Source organism: Prunus dulcis, chromosome 3 (genome assembly GCF_902201215.1).
Source record: "Prunus dulcis chromosome 3, ALMONDv2, whole genome shotgun sequence".
NCBI lineage: Eukaryota > Viridiplantae > Streptophyta > Magnoliopsida > Rosales > Rosaceae > Prunus > Prunus dulcis.
Window position 1 is genome coordinate 5,735,027 of NC_047652.1, and position 14,968 is coordinate 5,749,994.

At 36.4% G+C, this 14,968-nt stretch overlaps 3 protein-coding genes and 1 non-coding gene across 6 annotated transcripts; all 4 read right to left on the reverse strand.

Moving 5' to 3' along the window:
• Positions 1-344: 344 nt before the first annotated feature.
• On the reverse strand, positions 345-3,310 carry LOC117621577 (probable sulfate transporter 4.2). The gene is made up of 9 exons (XM_034352137.1): positions 3,114-3,310; positions 2,973-3,027; positions 2,444-2,593; positions 1,697-1,804; positions 1,533-1,598; positions 1,220-1,280; positions 1,001-1,128; positions 574-705; positions 345-472 (listed from the first exon to the last, which is right to left on the reverse strand). The coding sequence occupies exons 3-8, from the start codon at positions 2,576-2,578 to the stop codon at positions 670-672; spliced, it is 534 nt and encodes a 177-aa protein (XP_034208028.1). The 5' UTR covers positions 2,579-2,593; positions 2,973-3,027; positions 3,114-3,310; the 3' UTR covers positions 345-472; positions 574-669.
• On the reverse strand, positions 2,751-2,848 carry LOC117623641. The gene has a single exon (XR_004585170.1). It is a non-coding gene; the product is annotated as a small nucleolar RNA Z157/R69/R10 (small nucleolar RNA).
• Positions 3,311-3,962: 652 nt separating the features above from the next.
• On the reverse strand, positions 3,963-6,565 carry LOC117622382 (monothiol glutaredoxin-S15, mitochondrial-like). 2 transcript variants are annotated; one of them, XM_034353036.1, is made up of 7 exons: positions 6,372-6,565; positions 6,150-6,225; positions 5,532-5,666; positions 5,322-5,421; positions 4,574-4,640; positions 4,326-4,404; positions 3,963-4,243 (listed from the first exon to the last, which is right to left on the reverse strand). In XM_034353036.1, exons 2-7 carry the CDS (start codon positions 6,222-6,224, stop codon positions 4,184-4,186), a joined length of 516 nt encoding a protein of 171 aa, XP_034208927.1. In that variant the 5' UTR covers position 6,225; positions 6,372-6,565; the 3' UTR covers positions 3,963-4,183. The 2 variants fall into 2 exon arrangements, with proteins under 2 accessions (XP_034208927.1, XP_034208928.1); XM_034353037.1 differs by lacking the exon at positions 6,372-6,565 and having other exon boundaries at positions 5,532-5,669.
• A 599-nt stretch (positions 6,566-7,164) lies between these two features.
• On the reverse strand, positions 7,165-10,840 carry LOC117622568. 2 transcript variants are annotated; one of them, XM_034353296.1, is made up of 3 exons: positions 10,760-10,840; positions 7,485-8,880; positions 7,165-7,405 (listed from the first exon to the last, which is right to left on the reverse strand). In XM_034353296.1, the coding sequence occupies exon 2, from the start codon at positions 8,839-8,841 to the stop codon at positions 7,543-7,545; it is 1,299 nt and encodes a 432-aa protein (XP_034209187.1). In that variant the 5' UTR covers positions 8,842-8,880; positions 10,760-10,840; the 3' UTR covers positions 7,165-7,405; positions 7,485-7,542. The 2 variants fall into 2 exon arrangements, with proteins under 2 accessions (XP_034209187.1, XP_034209188.1); XM_034353297.1 differs by having other exon boundaries at positions 7,485-8,877; positions 10,760-10,821.
• Between the last annotated feature and the right edge of the window lie 4,128 nt (positions 10,841-14,968).

Sequence of the window (14,968 nt, forward strand, 5' to 3'; positions counted from 1 at the left end):
ATGAACAAGCCCAAATCACTTTTTACTTTTCTTTCAAAACCTGAAATAATGCAAATTCAACCTATAAAAATCCATCATTCCAATCTAAGTTTCTAAACAACTAAATGAATATCACATTCACACATTCAACCAACCAAGCAAGGAAAGGAAATATAATCTCTTACAAACCATGACAAAAAAAATAATACACAAATAAAGCAAGCAATCCAAATTAAACTTATGAAATTAAAGATTACAACCCATCACAAAAATACACATAAAGATAACATCCTTGCAAAAAATCTGCTTCATCCATTCTTCCAAAACCTTAAAAAGCAACCTACACAACACTTAAAAGAATTAACACAAAGTTTCACCATCAACAAATCATAATTAAAATAGGATGCAAGAAAAATATCTTCCAACATATCTTCATCACACTAAGAAGGGAGAGTCTTATTCAAATTTGTAGTGGATGTTTTACTCCCTATTTCTACAAAATATAATAAAATAAATCAAACCAACTTGAGTTAGAACACATAAAAATAAGAAAATAATCAAATTCAAATATACTTATAGAAATGAAAATATTACCCATTTCAATTGATTCATAGAACTCCATCTCTTCAATGCTTGGCACATATTGCAATGAAGATATATCTTCGGACCTTATCCAATTTTGAGAGCAAATCAAAGCCTCAACCATCCTAGGAGACAATTTGAGACCTTATCCAATTACATAAAGAACAAATCCCATAGTTAGGACATCAAATTGGAATGATAACAGTGATAAAACAAGTAAACACATCATTTGACATAATAGCAAAGATGCCACCTTATGTTTTCAAAATTTTGCAACTGGCGAACAGCCCCATGAATAAATTTCTAATAGAATGTAATGAGCAAGAAGGATAACAAACGACATATTCTAATGACGAGGAGCAGCAAAAGCCATCAATCATGAGCTTCACAAGATTATATTCCTAAATGAAAAGGCAAATGCAATAAGATGGAACTAAACCTGCGGTATATATTCAAACAGTGGTGTCATAAATAGGAGAGCGCAGCCCATCAAGACTCCCATAACAAGTCCAGATAAGCCAGATTTAGCTCCACTTTCATGATTCACAGCTGACCTAGAAAAAGAACCTGCACGACTCCAAAAAGTATAAAATATATCAAAAATATAATATATATGAAAATTCTGCCTGCAGCTCTTAGAACCTCATAGGCATCACACCTGTTGTTGGATATGCTGAAAAAAATGAACCAAAAATATTGGCCACACCAAGACCGAACAACTGGTTAAAACAAAAAAAGATTCATTAGATTATAGGGTACAGTTTCCTTGCTTGCAACCAAATGACTTAATCAAATTCACCAAGAATCATGTATGAAGAAGCAATAGTAATACAAAGACAAACGGATAAGCATGCAGCAAACAGTTAAGCTTTAATCACAAAGTTCTTACTTAAACTTGTATTTTTGTTTTTATTGATAAACAAGAGCTATGGTTTTGAGCACATGCCCTACCAATTTTTCCAAAAACATACCTCTTGATTTGAGTCCAGCTCATACCCATTCTTTGCTGCTAATGCTTTTGCAATGCCCACAGATTCCTAGAGATACAAATGAATTATCACAGTACTGATAGATATGATCATTTAAACAGAGAAAGCAAAGCTACAAGTAAAAGGTTCTATGGAGCTCATCTTACCAAAATAGCTACACCAGTAATGAGAAGTGCGGTGGGGATCAAAGATGTAGCATATCCAAAAGCTCTAGGAATAGAAAAGCTTGGTAGGCCCTGAGGTATATCTCCTACCTAAACAACAGTCAAGATCCTTTAGTAACCTACTACTAACTTAAAGTTCTGTCGAATTCTTCTATGAGAAAAGAGACATTACATGAAAACAGAAGGAATCATACAACAGGAAAAATAGCAACATAACTAAATAGGATGTTTTCTGTCTCCTACATTGATACTTATTCAATTTTAAAACAGGCACCACATTAGATTGTGACTATTTAGGAACTCTATCATTCTATGTAACAGGCCTGCATTCCAAATTGGCAAGCTCACCATGCTCTCTTTACCATCCCAATTTTCAAACAGATGGCATAACAAAGCTTGCAAAACTCTACATTGGTTATTTTAACTATTAGAGAACGATATGTAGTGAATCTAATAGAGAATGAATAACTAACTAGGAAATTCTTCTTCTTTTTTTCTTCTCAAATATCCTGGATGACAGGTTCATGACTGTTCACAGGCTAAGATTTTAGACAGGTGCACAACAGCAGACTTATGGCTGACAGAATGTACGACAAAAATAGAACATTCCATATATAATCTATTACTAAAGCAAGCATAAACAGAACATGAGAAAAGTATACTGTAATCACTACACTGTTAGATTGAATAACTGCCAATTAAAGTGAATCTAATATACATCACACTCACCAAAGATATGGAAGATGGATTAAATATTTTTACAAAAGTTGTGCCCGAAAGAACAGCTGTGAGGGGACCTGCTGCTCTCACATATCGCAAGTACTTCCTTGTTTTTCCCTGAATGTATACAATTATAAGCTCCATACTGCCATATAAACCCTACCAAACAAGAACAATTTTACAGCAAAAAAAAAAAAGCCAATAAATTTGAGAAAATTTTTATGGGTTTTGCTAGAAAGTCAAAAAGATTATATGGGTGACTTTGGAACAAAGCACTTTTCAAAACTACAGATTGGAAGATAAGAGAAAGCAGATTAAGAGTGCTCAGACAGCCAAGGGTTTGTAATCAAACTTTTGGGAGAAGAACCCAGATCATAAACTCTAGTCCACAAATAGCCTCATCACCGCACACTTCTAATTTAACAGAAAACACTTCCCATAGCTCCCATAGCATATATCATTCAGATATAGGTATAAATTTCAAAGCAAAATAAAAATAAAAATAAAAACCCTACAATGCACAGACAAGAGAATTTACCTTCGGCAATGGAGGTGGTTGTGGCGGCTCTTAATCGGGTTTGTGTTGTGTGTGCCTGAAACAGAGAGGGGTGATGTGGGTTAGGCTGAGGTCGACTTGAGAGAGAGAGAGAGAGAGAGAGAGAGAGAGAAGGGATGATACCTAGGCCTGGGCGGGAGATCGTGAGATCGATGAAGAAGCGGCACAGATGCTGTCGCAGCAGCCACAGGCACAGCCGCAGCAGCCACAAGCACAGCCGCAGCAAAGGTGCAGCTCTGGATTGAAGATTTGAGCAGCCACATGCACAGCCGATTAGGTCAAAATAGAAGAAGAAATGAAAACTGAAGGGAAGAGACTCTGTCTCGTGCGAGAGAGGGATACGGAAGGAAAAGAAAAAAAATAATCTGAGGGATACGCTACAACATGTCTCACATGCAACTATTTTTTGGCCAATCAAACGACGCCACGTGTAACGTAGATATATATTTAAATATTGTCCGGTTCGGTTCAGGTCCACCGGTTCTGAAAATTTTGGAACCGAAGGCCGAACCGTGAACCTTCGGTTCGGTTCAGGTCCACAGTTGACTTTTTCGGTTTAGTCAAAAAACTCCCTTTTTCGGTTTGGTTTGGTTTGGTTCGGTCGGTTTGATCGGTTTATCGGTTTTTATGCCCACCCCTACTTCAGATTGAGAAGGGGAGCCAGTGGGAAAATGTAAGTTGAGATTTTCCTTTTCCCCACACTGCTTTTGTCTATGTAGAGTTTGGAATGATATAAATCAATGAAATTGGTTCAATTGCTTTGCATTTCTACAATAGTCTTGATTTGGAATGATAGGTGTTGAAACATTATTCTTTAATCCAATAAAGACAGGTGTTGGCCTATTCAGCTTCATCATATTCCATCCACACCTTCAGAAGTTGCTGGAGTGTTTTTTTCTTTTTTCCCAAAGCAACGGACCGATTTTTAATTGATATATACTCTGCTGAACTGTTTTATTCCGAAAAAAAAAAGAAGCAAAAAAACAGGTTTTATTCCCAAAAAAAATGTCCACAATTCCAATTGTTTCTCCATAGTGAAAGGGGGATTTTAGGCACACCCCTAAATGTGTAGAGAGATTCAATTTAAAACAAATCTCACATGAACACTATGTAATGCATTGCGGATGAAAGAGACATTTATTAAACTCGATGTCACATGGATGAAATGTCATCTGCACTTCAAATTCAACAACTTATTCAGACTTCTCTTGATTGGCTGAAATATCCTGAAGCTTTTCCTTGAGCTCACCAGTCTACACAGGATACACCACATCATTAAAGCTATGCATTGCCTTAAACTTAAAAACAACAAGAACTGAATTTATAAGGACTAACCTGATGCATATTGAGAATTATATCTGACCCTCCAATGAACTCCCCCTTGATGAATATCTGCGGAAACGTTGGCCAGTGGCTTCATAGGGAAAAAGAAAGATTAAAAAATCAGCTCGAAATCAAATACTTTAAAATTTGGGAGGCCAACATAAACCAACAGCTCTGTCTCTGGATAAGCAACAAAATTTGAAATAATTTTGGTCTCAAACTTGTAGATGTTACTAATATACCACAAAGAATCAACTTACCTGAAGGCTTTTACAGCACTTTTCAGTTCAGGATCTTCCAAGATATTCCTAGCACCCAAAGGAACATCTGAAAGGTACCGAATTATCATAAGAAAATAATTTGCAGCAATGTATAATCATTATCAGAAGTTAAGTTTCAGCAGAAGTACAATAGACCACTTGCGAGCACAATTTAGTAACTCGATAATTTGAAGTAATAATGTTTCTTCATAACCGTAAGTTATACTCCCAGTCCCAAAAACATATGACCAGTTTTTTCATACCTTAAAGTTGAACTGCCCATTGAGTTAAATTTCCAGTGACACTTTAAACGCAGAGCAAATAAGAGCTTGTTATAAGCATAATTCACCCAAGAAGTAAACTTGAAAGGACAAACTAATGCAATCTGTTAGTCATTTCACCCAAAACAGTATTCTACTTCATTGTTCCCTTGTGTTTTTTAGCCAGTGTTGATATTTCTGATTGAGTTTGGTGCATCACATATTTAGATGGAAAACTGATGCTCTATTATGCAGGAAACATTATATGCACCTGTATGCATATGTTCAAAATTGGCAAGCCACTTAGATGGCTATATTTAACTAAAAGCGCCTCACTGTGATGGTAAATATGAACAATCATGAAGACTATGGATATCAATATGGTTTTATTTTAGTTATTTGTGTTTGCACATACATAGACTTTATTGCTAAATTAACTCAAGAAAACCACAAATCAGAGTTGGAGTATGAAATGACTCGGAACTCACTGTATTGTTTTAACACTCTTACTGCAAGTGAACTGAAGCCACATTGAGGAAGATCAGGCACTCCTTTCATATAAAGCATTACACGATTGTCCTTGACATCCTACAGAAGCGGATTAGAATCATTTAACTCAAAGAACAATGATCTTTGGTCTGGACGACAAAGGGGAAATAAAGAGCTATATTAAGAAGATTCAGTTGGCATATCTCTACCTGTTCAACAAGGTCCTTCAATGTAAGGCCAGAATTCTCAAGCTTATTAGTGGGCTTAAAATCATCATGTGTGTCAGGCTCATTCGGCACTGTGGCCGAGCATCTCATTCCATTGATATAAAAAGATCCAGGAGCCTACTACCAGTTTAAAGAAAAAAACTGCTATCATTGGTAAGTGTGAAGTATAGATGAAGCACAAATTCAAAAGATGGCCTGGATTAATATACACGCACGTATGGCCACACATGATCCACTCAAGAATGCAAAAATACAGAAAGTGTAATAAGGGTTAATATTCTCTTCCCAAACTACCTAATGTTTCATGTGATCAAACTCTCAATCTAGACCATACATTCAAACAGTAACAAACATCCACAAGACCAGTGTTTGAGATTTAATGTTTCTGCCAAGAGAACAATGCTCATGCAATAAGTCTGCTGAAAACATATAAATCCCATTACCTATTTCCCCACTGAAACATATTTCCCATCACAGGTAATATCAAAATTTCATTCGAACTACATTCTCAACCCTCTTGAGTTTTTCTTTCTATTAAGTGCAGCTAGTCTACTAGTACTAGCAAAACTACCTAAATGTGGAAAACTGATAAAGTCTTACAATTATGGCAGAACGAGCAGCCGAGCCTGAAAATGAAATTCCCTTGCAGAGCAACTTTGAAAGCGACCTTGCCATTCTGTGAGCCAAGAACATGCCATCAGTCGCATAATGTAAAGTTTAAAGCTTTCTACAATACCATTCATTCCTCTTCATAAAACTTAATATGCAACCGTGCTTGCTTAGCCGGAAACCGAAGCAAAGTCAGAAACTTTATCGATTTACCTGCAGAAGAGGAGAGAGGTGGAACCGCCCAAGCAGGCTGAGGAGAGAAGGAAGAAGGAACCCAGTGAAACGGTCCGTTTGCTCGAGTGCGAGTGACACTTCGGCACCGTCGATTCGATCAACAAAGTTCAAAGTTTTTGCGGTTTTTGTTGGGTCTGGCCGCGTGGGCTGTTCGAATCCAATTTGTTACACATTATTATACAGTGATTTTTTTTTTTTTGGGGGTGAAGGTGAATGCTACTTTGAAGTTTTACCCAAATTAAGAATAAAGCACAAACGCAAATGTGGGTTACGGTAGTTGATGAAGGCAGTGTGTTAGTTCTCCCTCCGTGTACATCAAATTAGTGTAAAATACCGCTGTGTCAAAATAAAAAAATAAAGGGAGAACTTTCAAAACTATATATAATGTGTGTGTGTATATATATATATGTAACAAAAACACTCTTTGCTCACCTTGATCTTATAGTTCCTAACTCAACATGCTCATCTTTCTCCACCATTTTCTATCAATCATATCTTACATTTACTTCATCATATCAGTCCGTACAGTTTGTTTCTATCATATCTAACTCTTGTAATTGTGCCAAATTGAGTTTCTAAATTGCGTCACAGTGAAAAATCTTTGTGATTTTCTCCTTAATTTAAAAACCTTTTCTCATATTTACTCAATTAATTTACCAATTCCTTTCCCATATTTTATATTGTCAGGAATCCAAATTCAAAAACCTGTCTCTGGAGATTTGGATGCTAAGTTCATTTTTTCTTCATATTATTATGGATAAAAACCTGCATATGCTTATCTGAATTATCTAAATTTAATGTATAGTAAAAACCACAAGGTTTGTACAAAGGGAAATAGAGTCATCCTCATAAACCAAAACGATTATCTATAAAGTACTCAACTATGCTTAACATAAAGCTAACAATGAATCAACAAAAGAAAGCTCAGAAAAACAATAAAGTTCCTGCGGCCGTCCATTGTCCGGACAATACTTCCACTTGGTCATGGCTAGCAACCTGATCAGAGACGTACTCTGAAAAGGAAAAAAGGGAAGAATGATGAGAAAGACAACATATGAAAATGACAATAATTCTGCTAAAAAAGAAACTTACAGAAAATATTGACAAGAGTCTTTTTGTGTGAGCTACTCTCAGCAACAATGGGCTGCAGTCACCGCCTGTTGTTGTAAGTTGGCCATCTTTGATTTCGCCATCGCAGCCCCCTGGGACGGGGTGCATTTTCAGGTACAGAAGTATTGCTCCATCTAGGTGGGGCACGGCTGGCCTCCTCTGGTAAGGAGTTGTTACCCCAACCAGGGGCACGGCTGGTCTCCTCTGATAAGGAGTTGTTGCCCCATCTACGGGCCCGGTTAGTCTCGTCTGATAAAGAGTTGTTGCTCCATCTAGGGGCACGGCTATTAGGCTCTGATATGAAATTATTGCTCCATCTAGAAGCATGACCAGTCTCACCCGACAAGGAATTTTGGCTCCATCTAGGAGCGCGACTAATCTCCACATCATTATTGGGTGCTCGCCAACGCAGACCTCTGGGACGAGATGTACTATCTGATAAAATGTTGCTCCGTCTTGTCACAGAAATGGAATCATTGTCATAATGAGCCCTGGGCATTCTCCCTGATCTGCGGTTATGTGTCTGCTCTCTGCCACTTGAAGAGCCACTAGAAGAATCCATCAAACGAGTAACCAGCATAACTTCAAGAGAACGAAACATAGCAGAGAAAAGGTTAGTCATCCAGGAACTGAACTCTCCGGATTCCTCATCAACAATATCTTCTGCAGGTCCTTGTTGGACCAAGCTAAGGACATCTTCCAAGTCCCTTTCACGCTCCAACCTTACCCAATCGCTATGTCGATTTGGATCCACCTCTGATGGCCGGACAGAAGGGTGTTGAGACCTGGCATGCTTCCTCAGTTCTGAATAAGTCCCGTTAAAGTCGCATGTCTCAGAAGAGCAATTCCTCACTTTACAATTCATGTAGTGACGAGCAGCCTCAACAACAACATATCCATAGATTTCTCCCCGACAAAGAGGGCAAACTGGCTTTGGTTCCAATTGACTCCCACAGGGGCTGGTTTGCCCAAGCGACGACTGTTCCTCGTTAGCACTGTGAGAGGTTGTGATTGTGAGAGGAAGTTCTTGCAACATTGGTGTAGAGCAGCAAGGCAGAGATGACTTACAAAACTGGTCAAGGCAATTTGAGTGCCGGTAGCTTGTATTGCACATGAAAGGCCTGCAGCCCTTCTCATGAGAGGAACACTTTAAAAGAACAGCATTGTGTGGGTGTTCAATGCAGATGGGGCACCTAGCTTCTTCCCACTCTTTTACATTCTCCTTGCTTTCCAAGGGATTTTTCAGGTTGTATGGCTCAGAATCATCAGAGGTGCAAGGATAAGGAGAAGCCCTAGATCGATCAAGAGACAAGGAACTAGCTCTTCTAACCTTAGGCATTTTTGAAGTTAAGATGCCACCACAGAATACTAAAACCTACTATTTTCAACACAACATTAGTAAGCACAAGTATAACCAAATAAAACTTTGGAAATAACACTATCATGTATATTATGAAAGAGCGAAAAGAAATGAGACTGCGGATTAGGAAACCCAGAATTTACCATACTTTAACAGAACAATGTGCTATATTTTGGGTGTGATAGGTGTGCGCTTGTGTGCATGCACATGATTATATTTCTAGGTTTCAAAGTGCAGGGATTATCATAATTGATATGCCACAAAATACTGATACAAAACATTTGAGCATAACCAAACAACAGACCTATTACAAATCTCTGTCCACACCTTTATTATAACTTCAACACCACAATAGAAAGCAAAACCTTAATCATGAACACCAATTAATCATTACTAGGTAGTTCCAAAAAACCAGCACTAAATGTGCAGCCCACTGCACCAAGGTACTGCCATTGCAGGGTCTGATGGGGGTCAAATGCATGCAGCCTACCAAAGCTTGCGGAGACACTGTTCCTCGTTTGAAATCCATGAGTCCATGACCTCCAGGCCACAATGGGACAACATAACCCCAACCTCCAGACGCATGTGCCCTAAACTCCTACTGTTATATTCCAACATCGTTAAACCTTTACCAACACTAATGTTTTTGCAACATCGTTATCCCTGTAATACATATGTTTAACATCACTTGGGTGTACTAAACTAATACAGGCTCTATAATGAAAATTGTAGCTAAAATCCCTTTCCTATAGATATGAAACATACACTACTTTAAGCCTTTCAATCATCTAAAAGCTTAATACTGTTAAGTAATCGATGGTTACTCAAATTCTCAGCTGGGGTTTACCCATAAACAAAGACTCAGCTATGTGGGAGCTAGATTCTAGTCAAATGACAAGGTGGAAGGGCCTTTATTAGGAATCTCAAGAGTAACTGCTAGAGAATAGTTCCTGAATATCCCATAGGAGTCAAAGAAATTTTAACAAACTATATCATCTATATGCTTATCACAAAACTCTTAATAAAATAATAATAATTTCCAGCATTTATGTGCCAATATACACACATATTTAAAGACTTCAACTGGATTTCGGCTTTTAGTGTCACACAATATGGATATATACGTGAGAATCTCTTGGAGCATGGTCCTCTGCTTTTTTGACAGGACTACATGGGTCCTTAATCTCTATATCTCAATAAGCAAACACATACAAATCAACTCTACATAACAAATAATCAATCAACCTGGTACAAACTAGCACTATGTATTGCATAACCGATCAATCTTAAATGTCTAAAATTTATCTAGGTTTAACTACAAACCAAGTACATATCTACACAAACAATTTCAATCAAACATGCCCATCAACCACAATCCTACATATACCACTTAGCCACAACTGAATTATGACTACATACTTGGTAAAAAAAATTATGAAAAGATGCCAAAGAAACTCAACCTAGCTTGTAGTTCTAGTTCAATTCCTAGACTTCCCATGAAATTACTAATTTTTCTTTTCTATCTTCAAGATGAATTTGTAATAAGCAATATCCTTACCCTCAAAGCCACCCGTTGGCCATTCAATATATATCGTTGACCATTATATATCTAAAGTGAAAAAAACGCACCATGTTCTCTAAATCCATGAATCCAAACAAAACAAACCAGCAATATAAAATTTAGATGAACCAACAAAAAAAAAAAAAGAAAAAAAAGAAAAAAAAAAGAGATCAATTACAAGAATTGATAATCTTGACGCTAAAAATTCAAACTTTCCAGTGTTTCGAAGCCAAACAACAAATCGATCAAGATCCAGAAAGAGTTACGATCTAAAAATCATCATCAAAGAACCAGATCGCTGCAAACTGTACAGATTTATAGGGTTAAGAATTTTACCGGAGGGTCTTTCTTGTTGAGAGACTAGGGAAACTTCAATGGAAGATGACAGCGTTTCTGAGCAAAATTGAAAAGGTAAGGGCGTGTAAGCTGTATATATAGACAGAGAGAAGCGCAGCGCCTTCCACATGATAGATATGTGAAAAGACTATTATGCCCCTGTTAATTCCTGTACCCACTAGAACTTAATAGTAAATTGGACGAGGCCTAACTGAACGGTTACATTTTAAATGCACAAAAGTTGGTCCGTTGCTAGCCATCATAGAACGATGTGAAAATTCAAAACCTCCCGGGCCGGAATCTGGCATTCTAAAATATCGACCCGATAATTTTCGGGTTGTATCCTCTCTTCTAATTTTAGAAAGAAGAAAAATACCTCAGGAGATCTAATCTAATCCAGTAAAAAAGAGCCTTAAATCGTAAATTATATGTCTTAGGTTTGAATTCTCATGACATCATCATTCTGTAAATGTGATAAATCTCTCTCATCTGTAATTTAGCCTATCATTTCTACTTCAAAGAAAAACAAAGGATGATGAAATTTTTTGAAAAATAGTCAATTTTTAAATACTCTAAAGCTTTTTGGCCACTTATTTTTTAGGCTTCCAACATTTTAACCACTTGAGGGAGCCTCAAGCATACTCGAGTAAGATTCTAGAACTACTCAAGTGGGTTATAGCATTAAGAGACATTTAATGGGTAGACTTCAAAATCCTAAGAGGAAGAAAAAAAAAAACTAAAAGTCTAAATTTGCTTAAATGGTGAATATTTCCAAAATTCCCCTCATTGATGAACCCAAGTTATTTTTGAAACAAACAATATTGTGGGAGGGAGAAATTGAACTTAAGACCCTGCGTTATTTGATACATGTGATTTTTGAGCATTTAATGCCGGCCTTTACATTGAGACCTTATGCACACTGATGAGAGTAGATAATGGGAGTTTCCACTCTTTTTTTTTTTTTTTGCCTCAATGATATTCTTTAGATTTTAATCGAAAAGTGTATCAAAGATACTTTCTCAATATACAAATACTAGGAAAAAATTTACTTTATTTTCAGCCGTATGCTTAGAAATAATTCTAGAACGAACAGACAGGAGCCATTGGGTTTTCAGTGAATAGATATAGGAAGTATTAGGGGTGGGCACGGTTCGGTTTGGACCGATTTTTGCCTTAAATTAGAATCGATCCGGTTCTATTTATCCGGTTTGATTCGGTTCGATTTTAATAAAAAAATTCAAAAACTGTCCGATTTGGTTTGAACCGATTTCGGTCCGGTTTCGGTTCCGATTTGGTTTTGAACCGGATTATAAAAATTATTTTTTAAATTATTTTTTAATACAATTCTCAACTAAAATATTATTTTTTTACTTGAAAATTAACAAATTATTCAATTTCATATAAAAAATAAATATTAAAGTCAGAAAAGAGAGATATTTTGACATTGAACTTGGATAAATATTAGGTTTTTTTTTAGTGAAATTAAAAATATAGCATTAAATATAAATATATATTTTTTTAGGTTGACCGGTTTGGTTCGGCCTGGTTTGATTTTTGAAGACATGGAATCGAATTCAGAACCGGCCCAAACCGATCCGGTTCGATTTTTGACCGGTTGTTGACTTTTTGGTCAACTCAATTTTTTTTCGGTTTGGTTTGGTGCGATTCGGCTCGGATTTCCGGTTCACCGATTTGAGTGCCCACCCCTAGGAAGTATACTAATGGGTATCATTTTTTTTAATAAATGCTGCTAAACAAACCCTAAAATTAACTGAGTACACCCTATGATCTAAGTACACCATAATATTTCAATCAAAATGTAAAATTAACTAAGTACACCCTATCTAACTATCAAAAATACCCCTTATACACTCTATCACACAACACCAAACGCACAAAAAAATTCGAATGCAAATAAAATTTCATTCACTTGATGATGGTTCTTAGCATCCTGGGTAATGCTTAACTTGGCATAAAGATCCAAAATTGCACTTCCCACAAAGACATTCGAATGCAAACCTATCTTTGTTGCACATGCATGAAGTTGTTGCTTGCCTATGTTTAGGTCTCCAAGTGCAGTTGACGAGTGAATGACAGTGCCAAATGTGAATTTGTTGGGTCTGATAGTTTAGCCTAGCATTCTTGAAAGGAGATAAATAGTTTCTTTATGATGGTATTGCTAAGCAAAGCTGCCTATTATTGTTGTGGTGGATACCACGCTCAGGTGTTTCGTCAAACAACTGGCGTGCATGGAAGAATTCATATGAAGTACCAAGTTGAAGGGTATGGGCATGAGCTTTCTGGGTTTCACGATCTGACAAATGTAAAATTTAATTTTCTTTCCACCTAAACCAAAAAAACCAAAATTAATACATCTTTTGATGATTCCCTTGACATGTCTGAAGCATCCATGAGACTTGTTTGCATCAATGAATTAATAAATAACAATGAAACAAATTGTTGGAGTTAATATTAAGGTTTTTGGAAGTATGATTTTTTGCTTACGTTTAATTAGGGTTGAATATGGTAAGTAGGGTGTACTTATTAAAATTACATTTGTTTCATAATTCAATATATCATTTTTGGTCATTTTATATTATGGCAAATTAGTAATTTAATAAATAATTTGGTAGTAGGATGTACTTAGTTAATTTTAAGGTTCGTTTAGCAACACTCTTTTTTAATTTACAAAATCCATGTTGAGCAAATCAAAAGCAAATATGCACGAGAGTATTCTTCCACGGCGGAAATAAAATAACCAAATATACAAACAACAATCCCATCTCATTCTGAAAACCATACAACATAGAACACCTGAACATCAAAGAAACGCAATATTTCCACCAGCCACTTTAAAAAAACTCAAACCAACACAAAACAAAAGAACTCAAACAAAGATCCGTACAGAAGGGCAATTATTTAAAAAATGGCAAGGAAAAAAAAAGAAAAAAGAAGGGATGTTTGGTATCCTACTCAAAAAAGTGAATTAAAAAACCATGATTCTTTTTATATAAAAAAAACATGAGTTTTCAAATACAAGATATTAAAACTTGGTTGGTATTGAACTTTATACCTATTTTTAAGATCTTAAAACTTGTTCCAATTAATTATTATTTTTAATTGGAATAAATAAAAAAAAGGCAGAGAAGAAGCCCAGGACCTCTCTCTCTCTCTCTCTCTCTCTCTCTCTCTCTCTCTCTCTCTCTCTATATATATATATATATATATATGATGAACCTACGAAAATTAGGGTTGTTGAGATCTGGGCCAAAGTCGTTGTCACTGACAACGAGATCTGGGCCGTTGACATCATTGTTTTTCATCACAATGGCCTCAATCTCGCCGATCCAATGTGGGGTGAGTTAAATGGAGCCTCATCCACCCTTGATGACTCGGTCGATGGTTAGAGAGAGACGGGATCTAGATCAAAGGTATCTTTTACTTCTTCAAAGAGGTGCTTTAAGAGTTTTAATTATGGTTCTAAAAAAAGTGTTTTAATTAAGAAATGGAGTTTTAAAGACTTATTTATGAAGATTGAGCAGGCTCTAGATCAAACTGCCCACCTAAAAAATAACCCACTCAACCCGTTTAATGAATGGGTAGTGTTAACTTGTTTACGACATTAGAAGCCTAATGCCCATCCTTTTCCTAGCTTCAGTTAGGGGTGGACTCTTGAACTAGTGAACCCACCTGAATCGAGTGAAAAGAAAATTGAAAAAAAAAACCTCGTTGACCTAAAAAGTCAAGATAGGTTAAAAAATCAAACCAGATCATTTTGGATCGATTCTCGTCTTGGTTCTTGCCTTGGAAAAATCACTTCAGACCGAAGCAGACCAGTTATGTTAAGTTATACTATTTTTTTTTAAAAAAACCAATTAAGGAAAAAAAGCCAGGCGGATATACCATTTGTTTTTAGTATATATTATTTTTATTCAATAATATGTGAGAATTATGTGTATAATGGTTCATTAATATATATTTAATTAATGAAAAGATTGGCCTTGTGACAGGACCCGACCCAATTTCCACTTTGGAATTCGAGCCAAGTCCTGTGCGTGTTCGACACCTGGCGAATGTCGGGCACAAAAGACCTTTTTACCCTTATCGTCTCAAAATATATATTTTTTTTCCTTAGACTTCTGCCGAAATTTCGGCAGAGTCTCCCCTGTATTTCGACCAATCCCAAAATTTTTCACCTGTTAAACAATC

Coding starts and splice junctions, on each gene's coding strand:
- LOC117621577 (XM_034352137.1), bottom strand. CDS start 2,578: ATGGAGCTTATAATTGTATACATTCAGGGAAAAACAAGGAAGTACTTG. Junction 1,599..1,696: donor TTACTGGTGTAGCTATTTTG/GTAAGATGAGCT, acceptor TTGTATCTCTAG/GAATCTGTGGGCATTGCAAA. Junction 1,281..1,532: donor AGCTGGACTCAAATCAAGAG/GTATGTTTTTGG, acceptor TGTTTTAACCAG/TTGTTCGGTCTTGGTGTGGC.
- LOC117622382 (XM_034353036.1), bottom strand. CDS start 6,224: ATGGCAAGGTCGCTTTCAAAGTTGCTCTGCAAGGGAATTTCATTTTCA. Junction 4,641..5,321: donor AAGAGTGTTAAAACAATACA/GTGAGTTCCGAG, acceptor GGTACCTTTCAG/ATGTTCCTTTGGGTGCTAGG. Junction 4,405..4,573: donor AGTGCTGTAAAAGCCTTCAG/GTAAGTTGATTC, acceptor TTCCCTATGAAG/CCACTGGCCAACGTTTCCGC.
- LOC117622568 (XM_034353296.1), bottom strand. CDS start 8,841: ATGCCTAAGGTTAGAAGAGCTAGTTCCTTGTCTCTTGATCGATCTAGG.